This window comes from Sparus aurata, chromosome 8 (genome assembly GCF_900880675.1).
Source record: "Sparus aurata chromosome 8, fSpaAur1.1, whole genome shotgun sequence".
Taxonomy (NCBI): domain Eukaryota; kingdom Metazoa; phylum Chordata; class Actinopteri; order Spariformes; family Sparidae; genus Sparus; species Sparus aurata.
This window is the reverse complement of record NC_044194.1, coordinates 3,157,077-3,172,559: the sequence shown is the minus strand read 5'-3', so window position 1 is coordinate 3,172,559 and position 15,483 is coordinate 3,157,077. Positions and strand designations below refer to the sequence as shown.

The window sequence follows — 15,483 nt, the reverse complement described above, 5'->3', positions numbered from 1 at the left end:
CACCCCTTTTTTCAAGGGGGTTGCGGGGTTACTACAAACACAGAAAGATTTAGTTCCACTGAGATATTTAACAGAGGGAGAGGAATGTCCTCAAAATGCTGAACTGGACTTGAACTCTCACCTTAGACAACATCTAGACAGCTGCACCGCTCTGAGTTCACAAACTTTCATCAATATTTTATAACAACTAATTATTAACAGACCTTGTGAGTATGTGATAGGGGTTTACGTTTGCTGGAGGCGATGAATACGTTTTATTTTATAACCACTAACACTTTATCATCGATAACCAGAAATGATTGACTGAATAAGAGATATGTTGTTGTATGAAAATAATGAGTTCTGTGATATGAAGTGAAATCTTTGTAATAAAAACCAGAATCGTTTGTATCCAGCAAAGATTTCAAATAACATGAAGAATATTTTATAACTTTTCTCCTCATGATAACAGACTGAGGTGTTTTTGTCGTGGTGGTGTCTCCACTAGAGGGCGTGCTCAGATCTCTGGATTAGTTCATATCAGCTGTTCAAACCTTCAATAATATGACATCATCTCACACTACCAGCTGTCTCAGGTGTGATGGAGGATTGGAGCTCATCAGCTCAAGTCAGTCTGAGAACAGCTGATGGTGTTTTTAATCACATGATTTGGTCATCATTAGCAACATCAGCTGTTGATATCAATAACAAACTAAATAATCAATCAGACACAATACAATGTATTTATCTATTTTATTCATGAAGGAAAACAAAATCAAATTACGTTTTGCTCTTCTATACATTTCTTGTCAGGATGCAGCTCTTCTTATATTTACAATGATCAGAACATGAAAATACTTCACAACTCTGAGTACATTGTTTTTTGATAATATAATAGTCATGCAGTTATTAGAATAAATGAGACTACATTAGATAATTTATCAGAATCGGGACAAAAAAAGAATGTTTACATCACACATCACCAATAAATACACATACAATACATTAAATGATGTAAATCTTTCTGTGGAAAATCAAATGTTTGTTCTACTCAGTGTGATTGACAGGAGAGATGATCAGAGGAGCAGAGTTTTTACCACAATCATTGGGACTTGGACCGAAGAGTGGGTAGAGTTTCTGAGTGAAGCAGCAGCCAGTGAAGGAGTAGATAAGAGCTGCAGCATCAACGTCAAAAAAGGAGACCAGACCCTCCTCATAATCCACAAACACCCCCACCTTCTCAGGCCGACACTTCAGAGAGAGAGAGACACGAGGGTCAGCAAGAGCTTTGTACTCATTGTTATTCCTCAACCATATCGTCCAGTAACCATTCTGAGGAGATGCTGTGATTTGTCCCTTCCTGTTGATCGACTCTCTGGCCACTCCTAAATCCCACTCAGTCTTCTCTTTAACTTGAACCTCATGATAAAATCTTCCTGAAGAGAAACTCTGCTTTGCTAAGACACAGGCACAAGTATCAAATCTCTCTGGGTTGTCTGGGAGATTCTTCTTTACATCACCATGTTTAACTTGTTTTCCATCATCAGACAGGATGAGTTTGTGTTGTGCTGTATCAGGATCGAGTGTCACATCCACTGCATACTGCTGGACCCTCTTCAGCTCGGCCTCAAACAGCTTCTTCGTCTGTTTACTGAGCGTCTCCTCCAGCTGATTCACAGCTCTCACCACAGTCCCCTCATATGAAGGTGGATGGATGCTGACTCCTGTCCAGTCCTTGGTGGGTGGAGCAGCGTTCAGAGATGGGAAGATTTGGAGGAGGTGGAGGTGGTCTTCAGACTGTGAGAGCTGCTCCACCTCAGAGCTTCTCTTCTCCAGCTCAGAGGTTTCCTGTTCCAGCTCTTTGATGAAGCCTTCAGCCTGTTTCTCTGTCTGTCTCTGCTTCTCTTTGATGGTGTCAATGAGCTCGGCCTGGCTTCTCTCAACAGACTCCTTCAGAGCGCTGAAGACCTGAACACCAGCTGCTATCTCTCTGTCTGCATCTTTTTTACTGAGCTCCACTGAGCGCTTCATCTCCTCAATCTTCAGTCGTCTCTTCTGGATCATCTGCTGAATTTCAGCATCTGTCTTCCCCAGCTCGGCCTTCTTTCCTTCATATCCTTCTTTCAGAGGAACAACATCATGTGTCTTGTGGTCTAAAACAGTGCAGAGCATGCAGACACACATCTGGTCGGTCTTACAGAACAGCTCCAGCAGTTTATCGTGCTTCGTACACATCCTGTCTTCCAGGTTCTCCACAGCGTCGATCAGCTGATGTCTTTTCAGCTGTTTAGCTGACAGATGAGGCTCCAGGTGAGTCTCACAGTAGGAGGCCAGACACACCAGGCAGGACTTCAGGGCCTTCAGTTTGGTTCCAGTGCAGACATCACAGGTAACTTCTCCTGGTTTGGAAACTTGTTGCTCTGAGCTGCTGCTGCTGGCCTTCTGTTGAGCTGACTGTCTGAACTGAGCAGCCATCTCAGAGATGAACGTGTTGACCTGCAGCTTCGGTCTTGTGTAGAAAACCTCTTTACAGTTGGGACACTGACACGGGACGTTAACTCTCCAGTGTTCAGTGATGCAGGTTTTACAGAAGTTGTGTCCACATGGTATGGTGACTGGATCAGTGAACACATCCAGACAGATGGAGCACAGAAACTGATCTTCAGTCAGCAGACAGCTGGCAGCAGACATGTTTACAGTCTGAGGATGAAAAGTGAGAATACAGCAACAACTGTAATTGCATTAAAGTTGAATATATACTTGAACAAATCTAACAAGTGGAACATAAGGAGTGTCATCATGAAAAAGTCAGAGCAGAGCAAGAGAAAAAACTCTTTCGTGTCAGAGAGTCAGCTTGGAGGAGGAGGAGGAGGAGGAGGAGGAGGAGGTCCAGAGAGAGAGGATGAAGATACAGACAGCAGAGAATCAGACACATTAAATGTACAGAAGAAGAGATGGAAGCTGCAGGAAACCCAAACTGTTTCTCTCTACAATACTCAGCCACTGACGGGTGTTTGTTAAAATGGCGACATCCTGAGTGAAACTTCCTGTCTGAGAAGAGCTCAGGTTTTGTGTTGATACCAGAAACAGCTTAGAGAAAGATGGTAAAATCAGTTTGAACTGAAAGCAGCTGCGACTGGACTCTGTGTAACTCTAATAAGCTGGAGCTCAGTCACTGTGGTTTGGTTTTAATCTGCTCAGTACTTTCGGTGTACATGTGTTAAAGTGTCAGATTCTGGTTTTAACTCAGTTTTAATAAATCTTCAGTCAGGTCTGTGTAGGTCAGTGTACTCACCAGGGTTTGCAGAGGTTCTGCTGTTGCGCTGAGAAAAACCTGATGGATTCAGCTGAAAACAGAGAGACTCGTCTGGACTGCAGCTCTGCTGTCACTCAGACAAACTGTCACTTTCATATAAGGAAATATGACGTTCCACTTTTTTCTTCTTGTTGCTCCTCCTCTCAGTGAAGCTCTCTCAGTTTTAGTGACTCACTGCGAAACTTGTAGACAAAACTTTGGAACAAGTTTTTACTTTTTTTTTTTTCTTGGTCTTTTCTCAGCAGTGGAAGTTTACAGCAGCCAAGAGAAGATACAGATACAAATAAAGCACATAAGAAAAGAGGTCAGTGGAAGATATTCAAGAACAAACTGTGTCTTTAGATCAACAGGCCACAACGCTCCCTCTACAATCCCACCAACACTCCAGTGTTCAGCTCACTGTTCAGTCTGTCATTTCACTTTTCTGCTGCTTTCCAAACTGTTCAGCATCTTTTCTCTGTGAGGCTTTTGTTGTGTGATTTCTAACCTGTCACATTACACAGAGGAATACAGAAAGTGGGCTTCACTGTAATTTTAAAATACTTTCAAAGCTGTCTTAAAGGTCCAGTGTGAAGGATTTAGGAGGTACTATCAGCAGAAATTAAATATAATGTTATTAAATATGTTTTCATCAGTGTAAAATCCCCTGAAACTAAGAATTGTTTGGTTCTCGTTACTTTAAAAGAGACTTTTATATCCACAGAGGGAGCAGCTCCTCTTCCACAGAGTCTGTCAGGTTTCTACGGTAGCCCAGAATGGACAAACCAAACACTTCTGCAACTGCAGTAAGAGAGGGTGAGGTGAGGAGGGTGTAGGTGGTTGCAGCCTCACTGCTACATGCCACTAAATCCTCCATGTTGGACTTTTGAGTGAAATTAAAATTGTGTTTTTAGAAAAATCTCCTCAGTTAGAGAGAGAAGGAGACACCACTCAAACATCAGTAGTCAGTCTGATAAAACACAGAGGGATTTATAATTATCACTTTTATGTCCTCGCATTATTTTGAAAATCCTGAAGTGTAAACGGAGCAAAAGGGCGTCAGGCTGCAGTTTGTTAAAATTTCCACCAGAGGGCGACGTCAGCTGTCATTTCATCTCTACTAACAGTTGTGCTGTGTTCAATTCACCTTTTCCAACATAACAACAGCTTTACTTTACATTAAATTACCTCATTCCCTTTCCATTATCTGACATTAGATGACTTGACATAACACTCAGTACATCTTCTGTTCAGGCTCATTGTCTCTCCCTGACTCACACATCATGCAGGTGTTTGTTTTTCTAAAACAGATGAATCACAGAAGAGTCGACCACCTGTTGCAGGTTTTGTTCTTCTTATAAGAAACTGTTATGTGTTTGAGTCTCTCACTCAAATAATCATAAGTATTTATCCCTGATAATCATAAATTATTATTGATAGCCAAATTTAACCCAAGTCTCCCATTTAATGTTGCGTGATACTACAATATACTAACACTACATATGGTGCCCCGCGTGAGGCGATTGGCAATCATTCAAAATCGTGCAATATTAAATTCAGCAAAATTTGGCCAGTGCTAAAATTTGAGATTCCCATCTTGAACCCTTCAGTCAAAAGTCTGAACATTTTACCACACGAGTCTACTACAGGAGTAAATGTTGATTTCTACTTATAAACACGGTGATGAGAATTGATTTTTCTCTCAAATATCAAATTTAGCCCATTTGACTTACCAAAATGTTTTTGGTGATTGAGACATTTGCTGTTGCCGTGACTCAAATTAAAAGTGCTCTGTAGAAATTGTAGGAATTTCAGTTTATTATTTGAATATCCAGTGTTGTGTGTCACGATGGAAAATGACTGATGTTGATGTTTCTGCTTCAGCTGACCTTAGATCAGAATACTTTATAATACCCATGAGAACATTAAATGCACCATGCTGTCACTGTGGATTAAAAAGTTTACATCATCGGGTTTTGGGGGTTATGTCATCAGACAACAGCATGGATGATATGACGTCCCTTAATATGAGGATATTTTTAAGACTGTGAAAAAAATGCATGTCATATTTGTCAAATTAATTGAGTTTTAAGATAACACAACAACAGTTATTTGAGATGAATTCTTGTTAAATGAAAAATGTGAATTTGCAAACAGCAAATCCAGATGTTAGTAGAGTAAAAACTACAATATTTCCTCTCACAGTGGTGAAAAAGTAAAACAGCCCCCAGAAACAGAAACGTAGGGCAAGTTAAGTTTTTTGATTTTGTATGCGAGTGACTACCTTGTTACTTCCTGTCTGTGACTGTAACATATAAGTGTGTATCTGTTCCAAGCACTAAACAGTCTGTGATCCATCACAGCAACTAATCCCTCTGCACTTCACTGCTGTTCTCCAAAGTGTTGAGCAGTTTTTCTCCTCCGGAAACATTTCTCACAAATACATTACAAGGAGGAACATTTTTACCTGAGATGGAGAATCCTTCTGATTGAACCACAGCTGTAGATTAAAGAGCTTCTCTGTGATTCTGGACTTTTAAGGGGTAAGCTGAGTACAATTATTTTAAAGTTAAAGTCTGTTCTTACATAACACACAGAGAAGCTCCTCAGTAACATCAGAGAACTTGAACCATTTAGATTTCATTGTTCTGCCTTCATGTAATCTGCTTCAGCATCAGACTGTAGTTCTTTATTAAGAGCAGGTCCTCATGTGGACACAGGCTGCAGTTTGTCTTGTCTCCACTAGAGGGCGTCCTCAGATCTCTGGTTTAGTTCATATCAGCTGTTCAAACCTTCAATAACACGACATCATCTCACACTACCAGCTGTCTCAGGTGTGATGGAGGATTGGAGTTCGTCAGCTCAAGTCAGTCTGAGAACAGCTGATGGTGTTTTTAATCACATGATTTGGTCGTCATTAGAAACATCAGCTGTTGATATCAATGACAAACTAAATAATCAATCAGACACAAGATTTTGCTTTTTTGCTTTTTCTGTTATATTCATAAAGAAAAACAAAATCAGATCACTTTTTGCTCTTTTATAAATGCTTTGTCAGGGTGCTCATCTTATATTTACAATGATCAGACAAAACTCAACACACAAATATTTCACATATCTGTGTACGTTGTTTTCTGATGATTTAACAGTGTTGAAGGCAGGTAATGCAATTATTACAATAAATGAGACTACGTTAGGTAACATCAATCAATGTGGTAAAACTGGTGTGTTGTTAGTGGTAAATATCTGAGTGACACATCAAGAAAAACATTTATAGTTAAAACAATGAAATCGCATTGATCAGAATGTGAAACCAACCATATCACATCACCAATAAAAACACATTCATTACATTAAATGATGTGAATCTTTCTGTAGAAAATCAAATGTTTGTTCTACTCAGTGTGATTGACAGGAGAGATGATCAGAGGAGCAGAGTTTTTACCACCATCATTATTACATGGACTGAAGAGTGGGTGGAGTTTCTGAGTGAAGCAGCAGCCAGTAAAGGAGTAGATAAGAGCTGCAGCATCAACGTCATAAAAGGAGAGCAGACCCTCCTCATAATCCACAAACACCCCCACCTTCTGAGGCTGATGCTTCAGAGAGAGACGAACTGAAGGGCCAGCACAAGCTTTGTACTCATTATTATTTCTCAAACATATCATCCAGTAACCATACTGAGGAGACAGTTTGATGTTTCCCTTCCTGTTGATCGACTCTCTGGCCACTCCTAAATCCCAGTCAGTCTTCTCTTTAACTTGAACCTCATAATAAAATCTTCCAGGAGAGAAACTCTGATTTGCTAAGACGTTAGCACAAGTATCAAATCTCTCTGGGTTGTCTGAAAGATTCTTCGTTACATCACCATGTTTAACTTGTTTTCCATCATCAGACAGGATGAGTTTGGGATGTGCTGTATCAGGATCAAGTGTCACATCCACTGCATACTGCTGGACCCACTTCAGCTCGGCCTCCTTCATCTGTTTACTGAGCGTCTCCTCCAGCTGATTCACAGCTCTCACCACAGTCCCCTCATATGAAGGTGGACGGACGCTGACTCCTGTCCAGTTCTTGGTGGGTGGAGCAGAGTTCAGTGATGGGGAGCTTTGGAGGAGGTGGAGGTGGTCTTCAGACTGTGAGAGCTGCTCCACCTCAGAGCTTCTCTTCTCCAGCTCAGAGATTTCCTGTTCCAGCTCTTTGATGAAGCCTTCAGCCTGTTTCTCTGTCTCTCTCTGCTTCTCTTTGATGGTGTCGATGAGCTCGGCCTGGCTTCTCTCAACAGACTCCTTCAGAGCGCTGAAGACCTGAACACCAGCTGCTATCTCTCTGTCTGCATCTTTCTTACTGAGCTCCACTGAGCGCTTCATCTCCTCAATCTTCAGTCGTCTCTTCTGGATCATCTGCTGAATTTCAGCCTCTGTTTTCCCCAGCTCGGCCTTCTTTCCTTCATATTCTTCTTTCAGAGGAACAACATCATGTGTCTTGTGGTCTAAAACAGTGCAGAGCATGCAGACACACATCTGGTCGGTCTTACAGAAAAGCTCCAGCATGTTATCGTGCTTCGTACACACCCTGTCTTCCAGGTTCTCCACAGGGTCGATCAGCTGATGTCTTTTCAGGCCTGACATTGTCAGATGAGGCTCCAGGTGAGTCTCACAGTAGGAGCCCAGACACACCAGGCAGGACTTCAGGGCCTTCAGTTTGGTTCCAGTGCAGACGTCACAGGGAACTTCTCCTGGTTTGGAAACTTGTTGCTCTGAGCTGCTGCTGCTGGCTTTCTGTTGAGCTGACTGTCTGAACTGAGCAGCCATCTCAGAGATGAACGTGTTGACCTTCAGCTCAGGTCTGATGTTGAAAGTCTTTTTACAGTTGGGACACTGACACGTGTCATTTTTATCCCAGTGTTTAGTGATGCAGGTTTTACAGAAGTTGTGTCCACATGGTGTGCTGACTGGATCAGTGAACACATCCAGACAGATGGAGCACAGAAACTGATCTTCAGTCAGCAGAGAGCTGGCAGCAGACATGTTTACAGTCTGAGGATAAAAAGTGAGAAAAAGAAAACTGTAATTAGATATCTCTTGATTAATTGTTTGATAAACTATTACTAAGTGGAATATAAGGACGGTCATGGTAAGTTCTGACAGGTAAAAATGTGTCCTGGATACGCCTCTGAGTGGAACTTCCTGTCTGAGTACAGTTCAGGTTTTGTGTTACAGGTAATACCGGTTTCTAAAACACAGTAAATATTTTCAGCTGTACAAAGACACAGAGCAGAAACAGTAAAGTTGAAAGGACAGAGTTATATGTTCCAGGCTTCTTACGTAAGTGTTTAACAGCGACATAAGCTGTAAAACAGCCATTTTGTGCTTTTAAAGGCAATAAAATACACTGTCTGATAACATCAGACACTGTGCTCTGAGCTAGGCTAGTTAGCCTTTAGTAGACTAATTTATCTGTGTTTGTCTTTGTTATGGTTGGATTGAGCTGCTGTGCTTTACAGTAAAGGTATGTGGTTTAACAAACTCAATTAATATCAGGTATCAAGCATGATGTTTTAATATCAGGAGACAGATCAGTCAAAGTGGGTAAATTAGCTGAAGCTAAAGCTAGCTGTGACTGTGTCCTATCTAACTTTATCCAGAGTTCAGTCACTGTGGTTTGATTTAGACCTGTTTTGTAGTTCTGACTAAATGTACATGTTGAAATTGGCCGTGTACTCACCAGTGTTTGTCAGAGATTCTGCTGTTGTGTTGAGAAAGTTTTCTTCAGAGAGAAACACAGAGACTCGTCTGGACTGCAGCTCTGCTGTCACTCAAACTTTCACTTTTATATCAGGAAATGTGACATTCCAGTTTTTTCTCCCTGTTGCTCCTCTTCTCAGTGAAGCTCTTTCAGTTTTAGTGACTCACTGTGAAACTTGTTGACAAAACTTTGGAACAAGTTTTTACTTTTTTGTTTCTTGGTCTTTTCTCAGCAGTGGAAGTTTACAGCAGCCAAAAGAAGATTCAGTTACAAATAAAGCACATAAGAAAAGAGGTCAGTGGAAGATATTCAAGAACAAACTGTGTCTTTAGATCAACAGGAAATGAAATATAATATTAATCATGATGTTTTCATTAGTGTAAAATCACATGAAACTAAGAATCGTTGTGTTTTCGTTACTTTAAAAGAGACTTTTATATCCACAGAGGGAGCAGCTCCTCTTCCACAGAGTCTGTCAGGTTTCTACGGCAGCCCAGAACGGACAAACCAAACACTTCAGCAACTACAGTAAGAGAGGGTGAGGCGAGGAGGGTGTAGTTGGTTGCAGCCTCACTGCTACATGCCACTAAATCCTCCATGTTGGACTTTTAAATCAGATTAAAATTGTGTTTTTTAGAAAAATCTCCTCAGTTAGAGAGAGAAGGAGACACCACTCAAATATCAGCAGCCTGTCTGATAAAACACATAGATTTATAATCATCACTTTTATTTCCTGCATTAGTTTGAAAATCCTGAAGTGTAGACGGAGCAGAAGAGCGTCAGGCTGCAGTTTGTTAAAATCTCCACCAGAGGGCGACGTCAGCTGTCATTTAATCTCTACTAACAGTTGTGTTGTGTTCAGTTCACCTTCTCCAACATAACAACAGCTTTACTTTACATTAAATGACCTCACACACTTTGCATTATCTGACATTAGATGACTTGACATAACACTCAGTACATCTTCTGTTCAGGCTCATTGTCTCTCCCTGACTCACACATCATGCAGGTGTTTGGTTTTCTAAAACAGATGAATTAGAGAAGAGTCGACCACCTGCTGCAGGTTTTGTTCTTCTTATAAGAAGCTGTTATGTGTTTGAGTCTCTGACTGGTTGAGGTTGATGTCATCAGACAGGATGGTATGCAGCAGGAGACGAGTGGATGTCTCGTCTGTGATGTCCACTTTTTTCATTGGATCCTTCTTCTTTTGAAATATCCAGAACATTTGTCTCCTGGTTTCCTCTGAGACGTCGTGTTACATTATATAGGATCCAAACACAGAAAGATTTAGTTCCACTGAGATATTTAACAGAGGGAGAGGAACGTCCTCAAAATCCTGAACTGGACTTGAACTCTCACCTTAGACAACATCTGGACAGCTGCAGCGCTCTGTGTTCACAAACCTTCATCAATATTTTATGATAACTAATTATTATCAGACCTTGTGAGTATGTGAAAGGGGTTTACGTTTGCTGGAGGTGATGGAGAAGTTTTGTATTATAACAACCTGCCACTTTATCACGTGATAACCAGAAAAGATTGATTGAAGAAGAGAATTATGTTGTTTTATAAAACTCATGATTTCTGTGATATCAAGTGAAATCTTTGTAATAATCAGAATCATTTTTATCCAGCAATAACAAGCAAATAATTAAAGTAACATGAAGAATATTTTATAACTTTTCTCCTCATAACAAGAGACTGAGGTGTCTTTGTAGTGGTGGTGTCTCCACTAGAGGGCGTCCTCAGATCTCTGGTTTAGTTCGTATCAGCTGTTCAAACCTTCAATAACATGACATCATCTCACACTACCAGCTGTCTCAGGTGTGATGGAGGATTGGAGCTCGTCAGCTCAAGTCAGTCTGAGAACAGCTGATGGTGTTTTTAATCACATGATTTGGTCGCCATTAGAAACATCAGCTGTTAATATCAATAACAAACTAAATAATCAATCAGACACAAGAAAATGTTATTTTTTGCGTTTTCTGTTTCATTTATTAAGAAAAAAATCTAATAACTTTTGCTCATTTATAGATGTTTTGTCAGGATACAGCTCGTCTTATGTTCACACTGATCAGACAATAAAATGGTTAAAATTTAAAACGCAATTGCTTCATAATCCTGAGTACATTGTTTTCTGATACTATAATAGTCATGCAGTTGTTGGAATAAATGAGACTACATTAAATAATATCAATCAATGTGGTAAAACTAGTGTGTTGTTGTAGTAAATATCAATGTGACATAAAGAAAAACATTTATAGTATAAACAATAAAAACACATTGATCACAATCTGTGGAAACAACAATATTTACATCAAACATCAACACTGAATATACATTTATTACATTAAATGATGTGAATCTTTCTGTAGAAAATCAAATGTTTGTTCTACTCAGTGTGATTGACAGGAGAGATGATCACAGGAGCAGAGTTTTTACCATCATCATTAGGACATGGACTGAAGAATGGGTAGAGTTTCTGAGTGAAGCAGCAGCCAGTAAAGGAGTAGATAAGAGCTGCAGCATCAACGTCATAAAAGGAGACCAGACCCTCCTCATAATCCACAAACACCCCCACCTTCTCAGGCCGACTCTTCAGAGAGAGACGGACTGAAGGGCCAGCACAAGCTTTGTACTCATTTTTATTCCTCAAACATATCGTCCAGTAACCATTCTGAGGAGACAGTGTGATGTGTCCCTTCCTGTTGATCGACTCTCTGACCACTCCTAAATCCCACTCAGTCTTCTCTTTAACTTGAACCTCATAATAAAATCTTCCTGAAGAGAAACTCTGCTTTGCTAAGACACAGGTACAAGTATCAAATCTCTCTGGGTTGTCTTGGAGATTCTTCTTTACATCACCATGTTTAACTTGTTTTCCATCATCAGACAGGATGAGGTTGGGATGTGCTGTATCAGGATCGAGTGTCACATCCACTGCATACTGCTGGACCCTCTTCAGCTCATAGGATAAATGAGGACAGGAAACTCATCTGAGGTTAGCTTATGGCTCATTCTGTATACTGTGATAGAGTACTAGAGTGTATACTCTGCTGTGGTCTGACCATCAAATATCTTCCATTCAGATGAATAATGTTTCATAGAATGATCTCCAGTTATGTGCCAGAACTCTTATCATGCATAAAAAACACCTTGACTGACTTTGTCAACATCACTACATTAGGTAGGATCAACTGTGGTAGATTATTTGCAAACAACATGAAGGAAAGATCAAGTGTTTCTATTTAGAGTATTACACATGCTTCAAAATTGTCGGTTTCAAAACCATCATTAACACATGGACTGAAGATAAGAGCTGCAGCACCAACGTCATAAAAGGAGACCAGACCCCCCTCATAATCCACAAACACCCCCACCTTCTCAGGCCGACACTTCAGAGAGAGACGGACTGGGATGTTAGGAAGAGCGAAGTGCTCACCATGACGTTGACGACATACAGTCCAGTAACCATTTCTGGGGCTCAGAGAGGTTTTCTTAACCACCAAAGACCGTATGGTCACTCCTAAAGTCCATGTAGAGCTCGTATTAACTGGAAACGCAAAGTAAAATTTTCCCGACGTAAAACACTTCTTCGAAATGACACATCTACAGTAATCTGTCTGATGAGACCCACTTGATCTAGGATGCACTACATCAGGATCGAGTGTCACATCCACTGCATACTGCTGGACCCTCTTCAGCTCGGCCTCAAACAAATTCTTCATCTGTTTACTGAGCGTCTCCTCCAGCTGATTCACAGCTCTCACCACAGTCCCCTCATATGAAGGTGGACGGACGCTGACTCCTGTCCAGTCCTTGGTGGGTGGAGCATCGTTCAGTGATGGGAATCTTCGGAAGAGTTTAAACAGTTTCTGTTTAGAACTTGAGATCTTCTTCACCTCAGAGCTTCTCTCCTCCAGCTCAGAGATTTCCTGTTCCAGCTCTTTGATGAAGCCTTCAGCCTGTTTCTCTGTCTCTCTCTGCTTCTCTTTGATGGTGTCGATGAGCTCGGCCTGGCTTCTCTCAACAGACTCCTTCAGAGCGCTGAAGACCTGAACACCAGCTGCTATCTCTCTGTCTGCATCTTTCTTACTGAGCTCCACTGAGCGCTTCATCTCCTCAATCTTCAGTCGTCTCTTCTGAATCATCTGCTGAATTTCAGCGTCTCTCTTCCCCAGCTTGGCCTTCTTTCCTTCATATCTTTCTTTCAGAGGAACAACATCATGTGTCTTGTGGTCTAAAACAGTGCAGAGCATGCAGACACACATCTGGTCGGTCTTACAGAACAGCTCCAGCAGTTTATCGTGCTTCGTACACATCCTGTCTTCCAGGTTCTCCACAGGGTCGATCAGCTGATGTCTTTTCAGGCCTGACATTGTCAGATGAGGCTCCAGGTGAGTCTCACAGTAGGAGCCCAGACACACCAGGCAGGACTTCAGGGCCTTCAGTTTGGTTCCAGTGCAGACGTCACAGGGAACTTCTCCTGGTTTGGAAACTTGTTGCTCTGAGCTGCTGCTGCTGGCTTTCTGTTGAGCTGACTGTCTGAACTGAGCAGCCATCTCAGAGATGAACATGTTGACCTGCAGTTCAGGTCTGGTGTTGAAAGTCTTTTTACAGTTTGGACACTGACACGTGTCATTTTTATCCCAGTGTTTAGTGATGCAGGTTTTACAGAAGTTGTGTCCACATGGTATGGCGACTGGATCAGTGAACACATCCAGACAGATGGAGCACAGAAACTGATCTTCAGTCAGCAGACAGCTGGCAGCAGACATGTTTACAGTCTGAGGATGAAAAGACAAGAAAAAACAAAAGTATAATAACATTTTTTCAGAGAATCTAATTGGAGGAAATAGAGCAGTGATTGGTAATAATCATCATTAATGTTGTTGTTATGCTGCCACCACTCCAAGATGACATCAATTAATTATTGTTGAAATGAGACAATGCTGACGTCTTTTCCAATACCTTCATGTGGACGTATAAGAGATAATTAGATTAAATTAAAGAATTTGACTTAATTGGCCTCATGTTTTATATTTCTTAAGTGTAATTTGTTGATTTAGTTTCATATGTTAAAGAAAGTGTTCTTTATCAGAGTCGATGTAGGGGAGACCAGGGATGGTTTTAGCACTTTTTGTCTTAGCTCCTGTAACTTGCAGAATGTTTGTGGTAGAGGACTCAAATTTTGACACAAAGTACCCTCATCTGTCTACTACAAATAGCAACATTATTAACTTCTCAAACTAGATCACAGAATTCATAATTGGATGTCAAATGCAAGGAGTGCCATTGTTACAACTTACCCCAATACCAGAGTATGTTGTAACACAACCTTGTTTCATTTGTAACATTTGATTATAGGTCTATATATGTTTATTGTGCATGTGTCAACATTCAAGCATCTTCCTGTGCTTTACTAAGAAAAAAAATAACTCATCACTGATGGCTAACTGAAGAACAGTGTCAGTGGTGTGGACCATAACATTCGAAGAGCTTTCTTCAAGAAAATGTTGCGATAATACCTATCTCATATACATAAAAATGGAAGTCTTCAGAAGGAGGTCAGATGTAGCTCATAATCTATGTAAAATTACAGGAAGTTATTAAACACGTTTTTAAGCATCAGTTTTATACCTTTAAAGTCAGCTGAAGTCAGATGCTGTCGTCTGTACTTTGGACACTCCAAAGGGCATCTTACGCTAGTTAGCTTTTAGCATGACGATTGGTAATACTTTTTTCTCTGCTAGTGTTGGATTTAGTTACTGTCTTCTATGTGTGCAGTATGTGGTGTAACAAACTTCATGACCAAAATGTTGAAGCATCAAAATTGATTTTTTAATACCAAGTCAGAAACACAAGTTTAACCAGTCGGAGTTCAGTCACTGTGGTTTGTTTTAACCTGTTTTGTACCTCTGGATACACTTACATGTTTTTATCAACACTGACACATTTGTACTTCATAATATTCTTTAGATTGGAGACAGGAGGTCAGATGTAGCTAATAATCTACGTAAAATCACAGGAAGATGTTTGACAATTAGTAAAGCAACAATCATGCACATTGTGTCTTTGTTAAATGGTAAAACATGAACTGGAGTGTGTGTATCTTTGTGTGTGTTTTTTCTATCTAACCAGAGTGATCAGAGTCACAGTGGTGACATGTATGTAGGTTTTCGCAGTTTGCCAACCTTTGGGTTTGGATTTTGCTGTCCATCAAAGACTTTTTGATTGCTGTGATAAACCACACTGGGCAGCTTTCTTGGACCTTGTTCTCAGAGGTTTTGATCTCTTGCAGTACCTGCTCAGTTTCACATGGCAGATTGAGTATACTTTGGCGACTGACCTCACTGTTTTACCAAGTTACCTAATTCAAACATCAACAGTATCAATACTATTCAAAATACAGATGTTTAACTTAACACGTGTATTATGATTTCCTGTGAATGTAAAACACA

General features: G+C 40.6%; 3 protein-coding genes across 3 annotated transcripts; all 3 read right to left on the bottom strand.

Annotated features, from left to right (window-relative positions):
* Positions 1-774: 774 nt before the first annotated feature.
* LOC115587331 (zinc finger protein RFP-like) lies at positions 775-3,375 on the bottom strand. The gene is made up of 2 exons (XM_030427154.1): positions 3,275-3,375; positions 775-2,679 (listed from the first exon to the last, which is right to left on the bottom strand). The coding sequence occupies exon 2, from the start codon at positions 2,668-2,670 to the stop codon at positions 1,027-1,029; it is 1,644 nt and encodes a 547-aa protein (XP_030283014.1). The 5' UTR covers positions 2,671-2,679; positions 3,275-3,375; the 3' UTR covers positions 775-1,026.
* A 2,924-nt stretch (positions 3,376-6,299) lies between these two features.
* Positions 6,300-8,313, bottom strand: LOC115587336 (zinc finger protein RFP-like). Its single transcript, XM_030427160.1, has one exon. It carries the CDS (start codon positions 8,302-8,304, stop codon positions 6,670-6,672), a length of 1,635 nt encoding a protein of 544 aa, XP_030283020.1. The 5' UTR covers positions 8,305-8,313; the 3' UTR covers positions 6,300-6,669.
* A 2,751-nt stretch (positions 8,314-11,064) lies between these two features.
* On the bottom strand, positions 11,065-13,800 carry LOC115586554 (E3 ubiquitin-protein ligase TRIM21-like). The gene is made up of 4 exons (XM_030425697.1): positions 13,539-13,800; positions 12,536-13,262; positions 11,428-11,742; positions 11,065-11,092 (listed from the first exon to the last, which is right to left on the bottom strand). Exons 1-4 carry the CDS (start codon positions 13,798-13,800, stop codon positions 11,065-11,067), a joined length of 1,332 nt encoding a protein of 443 aa, XP_030281557.1.
* Between the last annotated feature and the right edge of the window lie 1,683 nt (positions 13,801-15,483).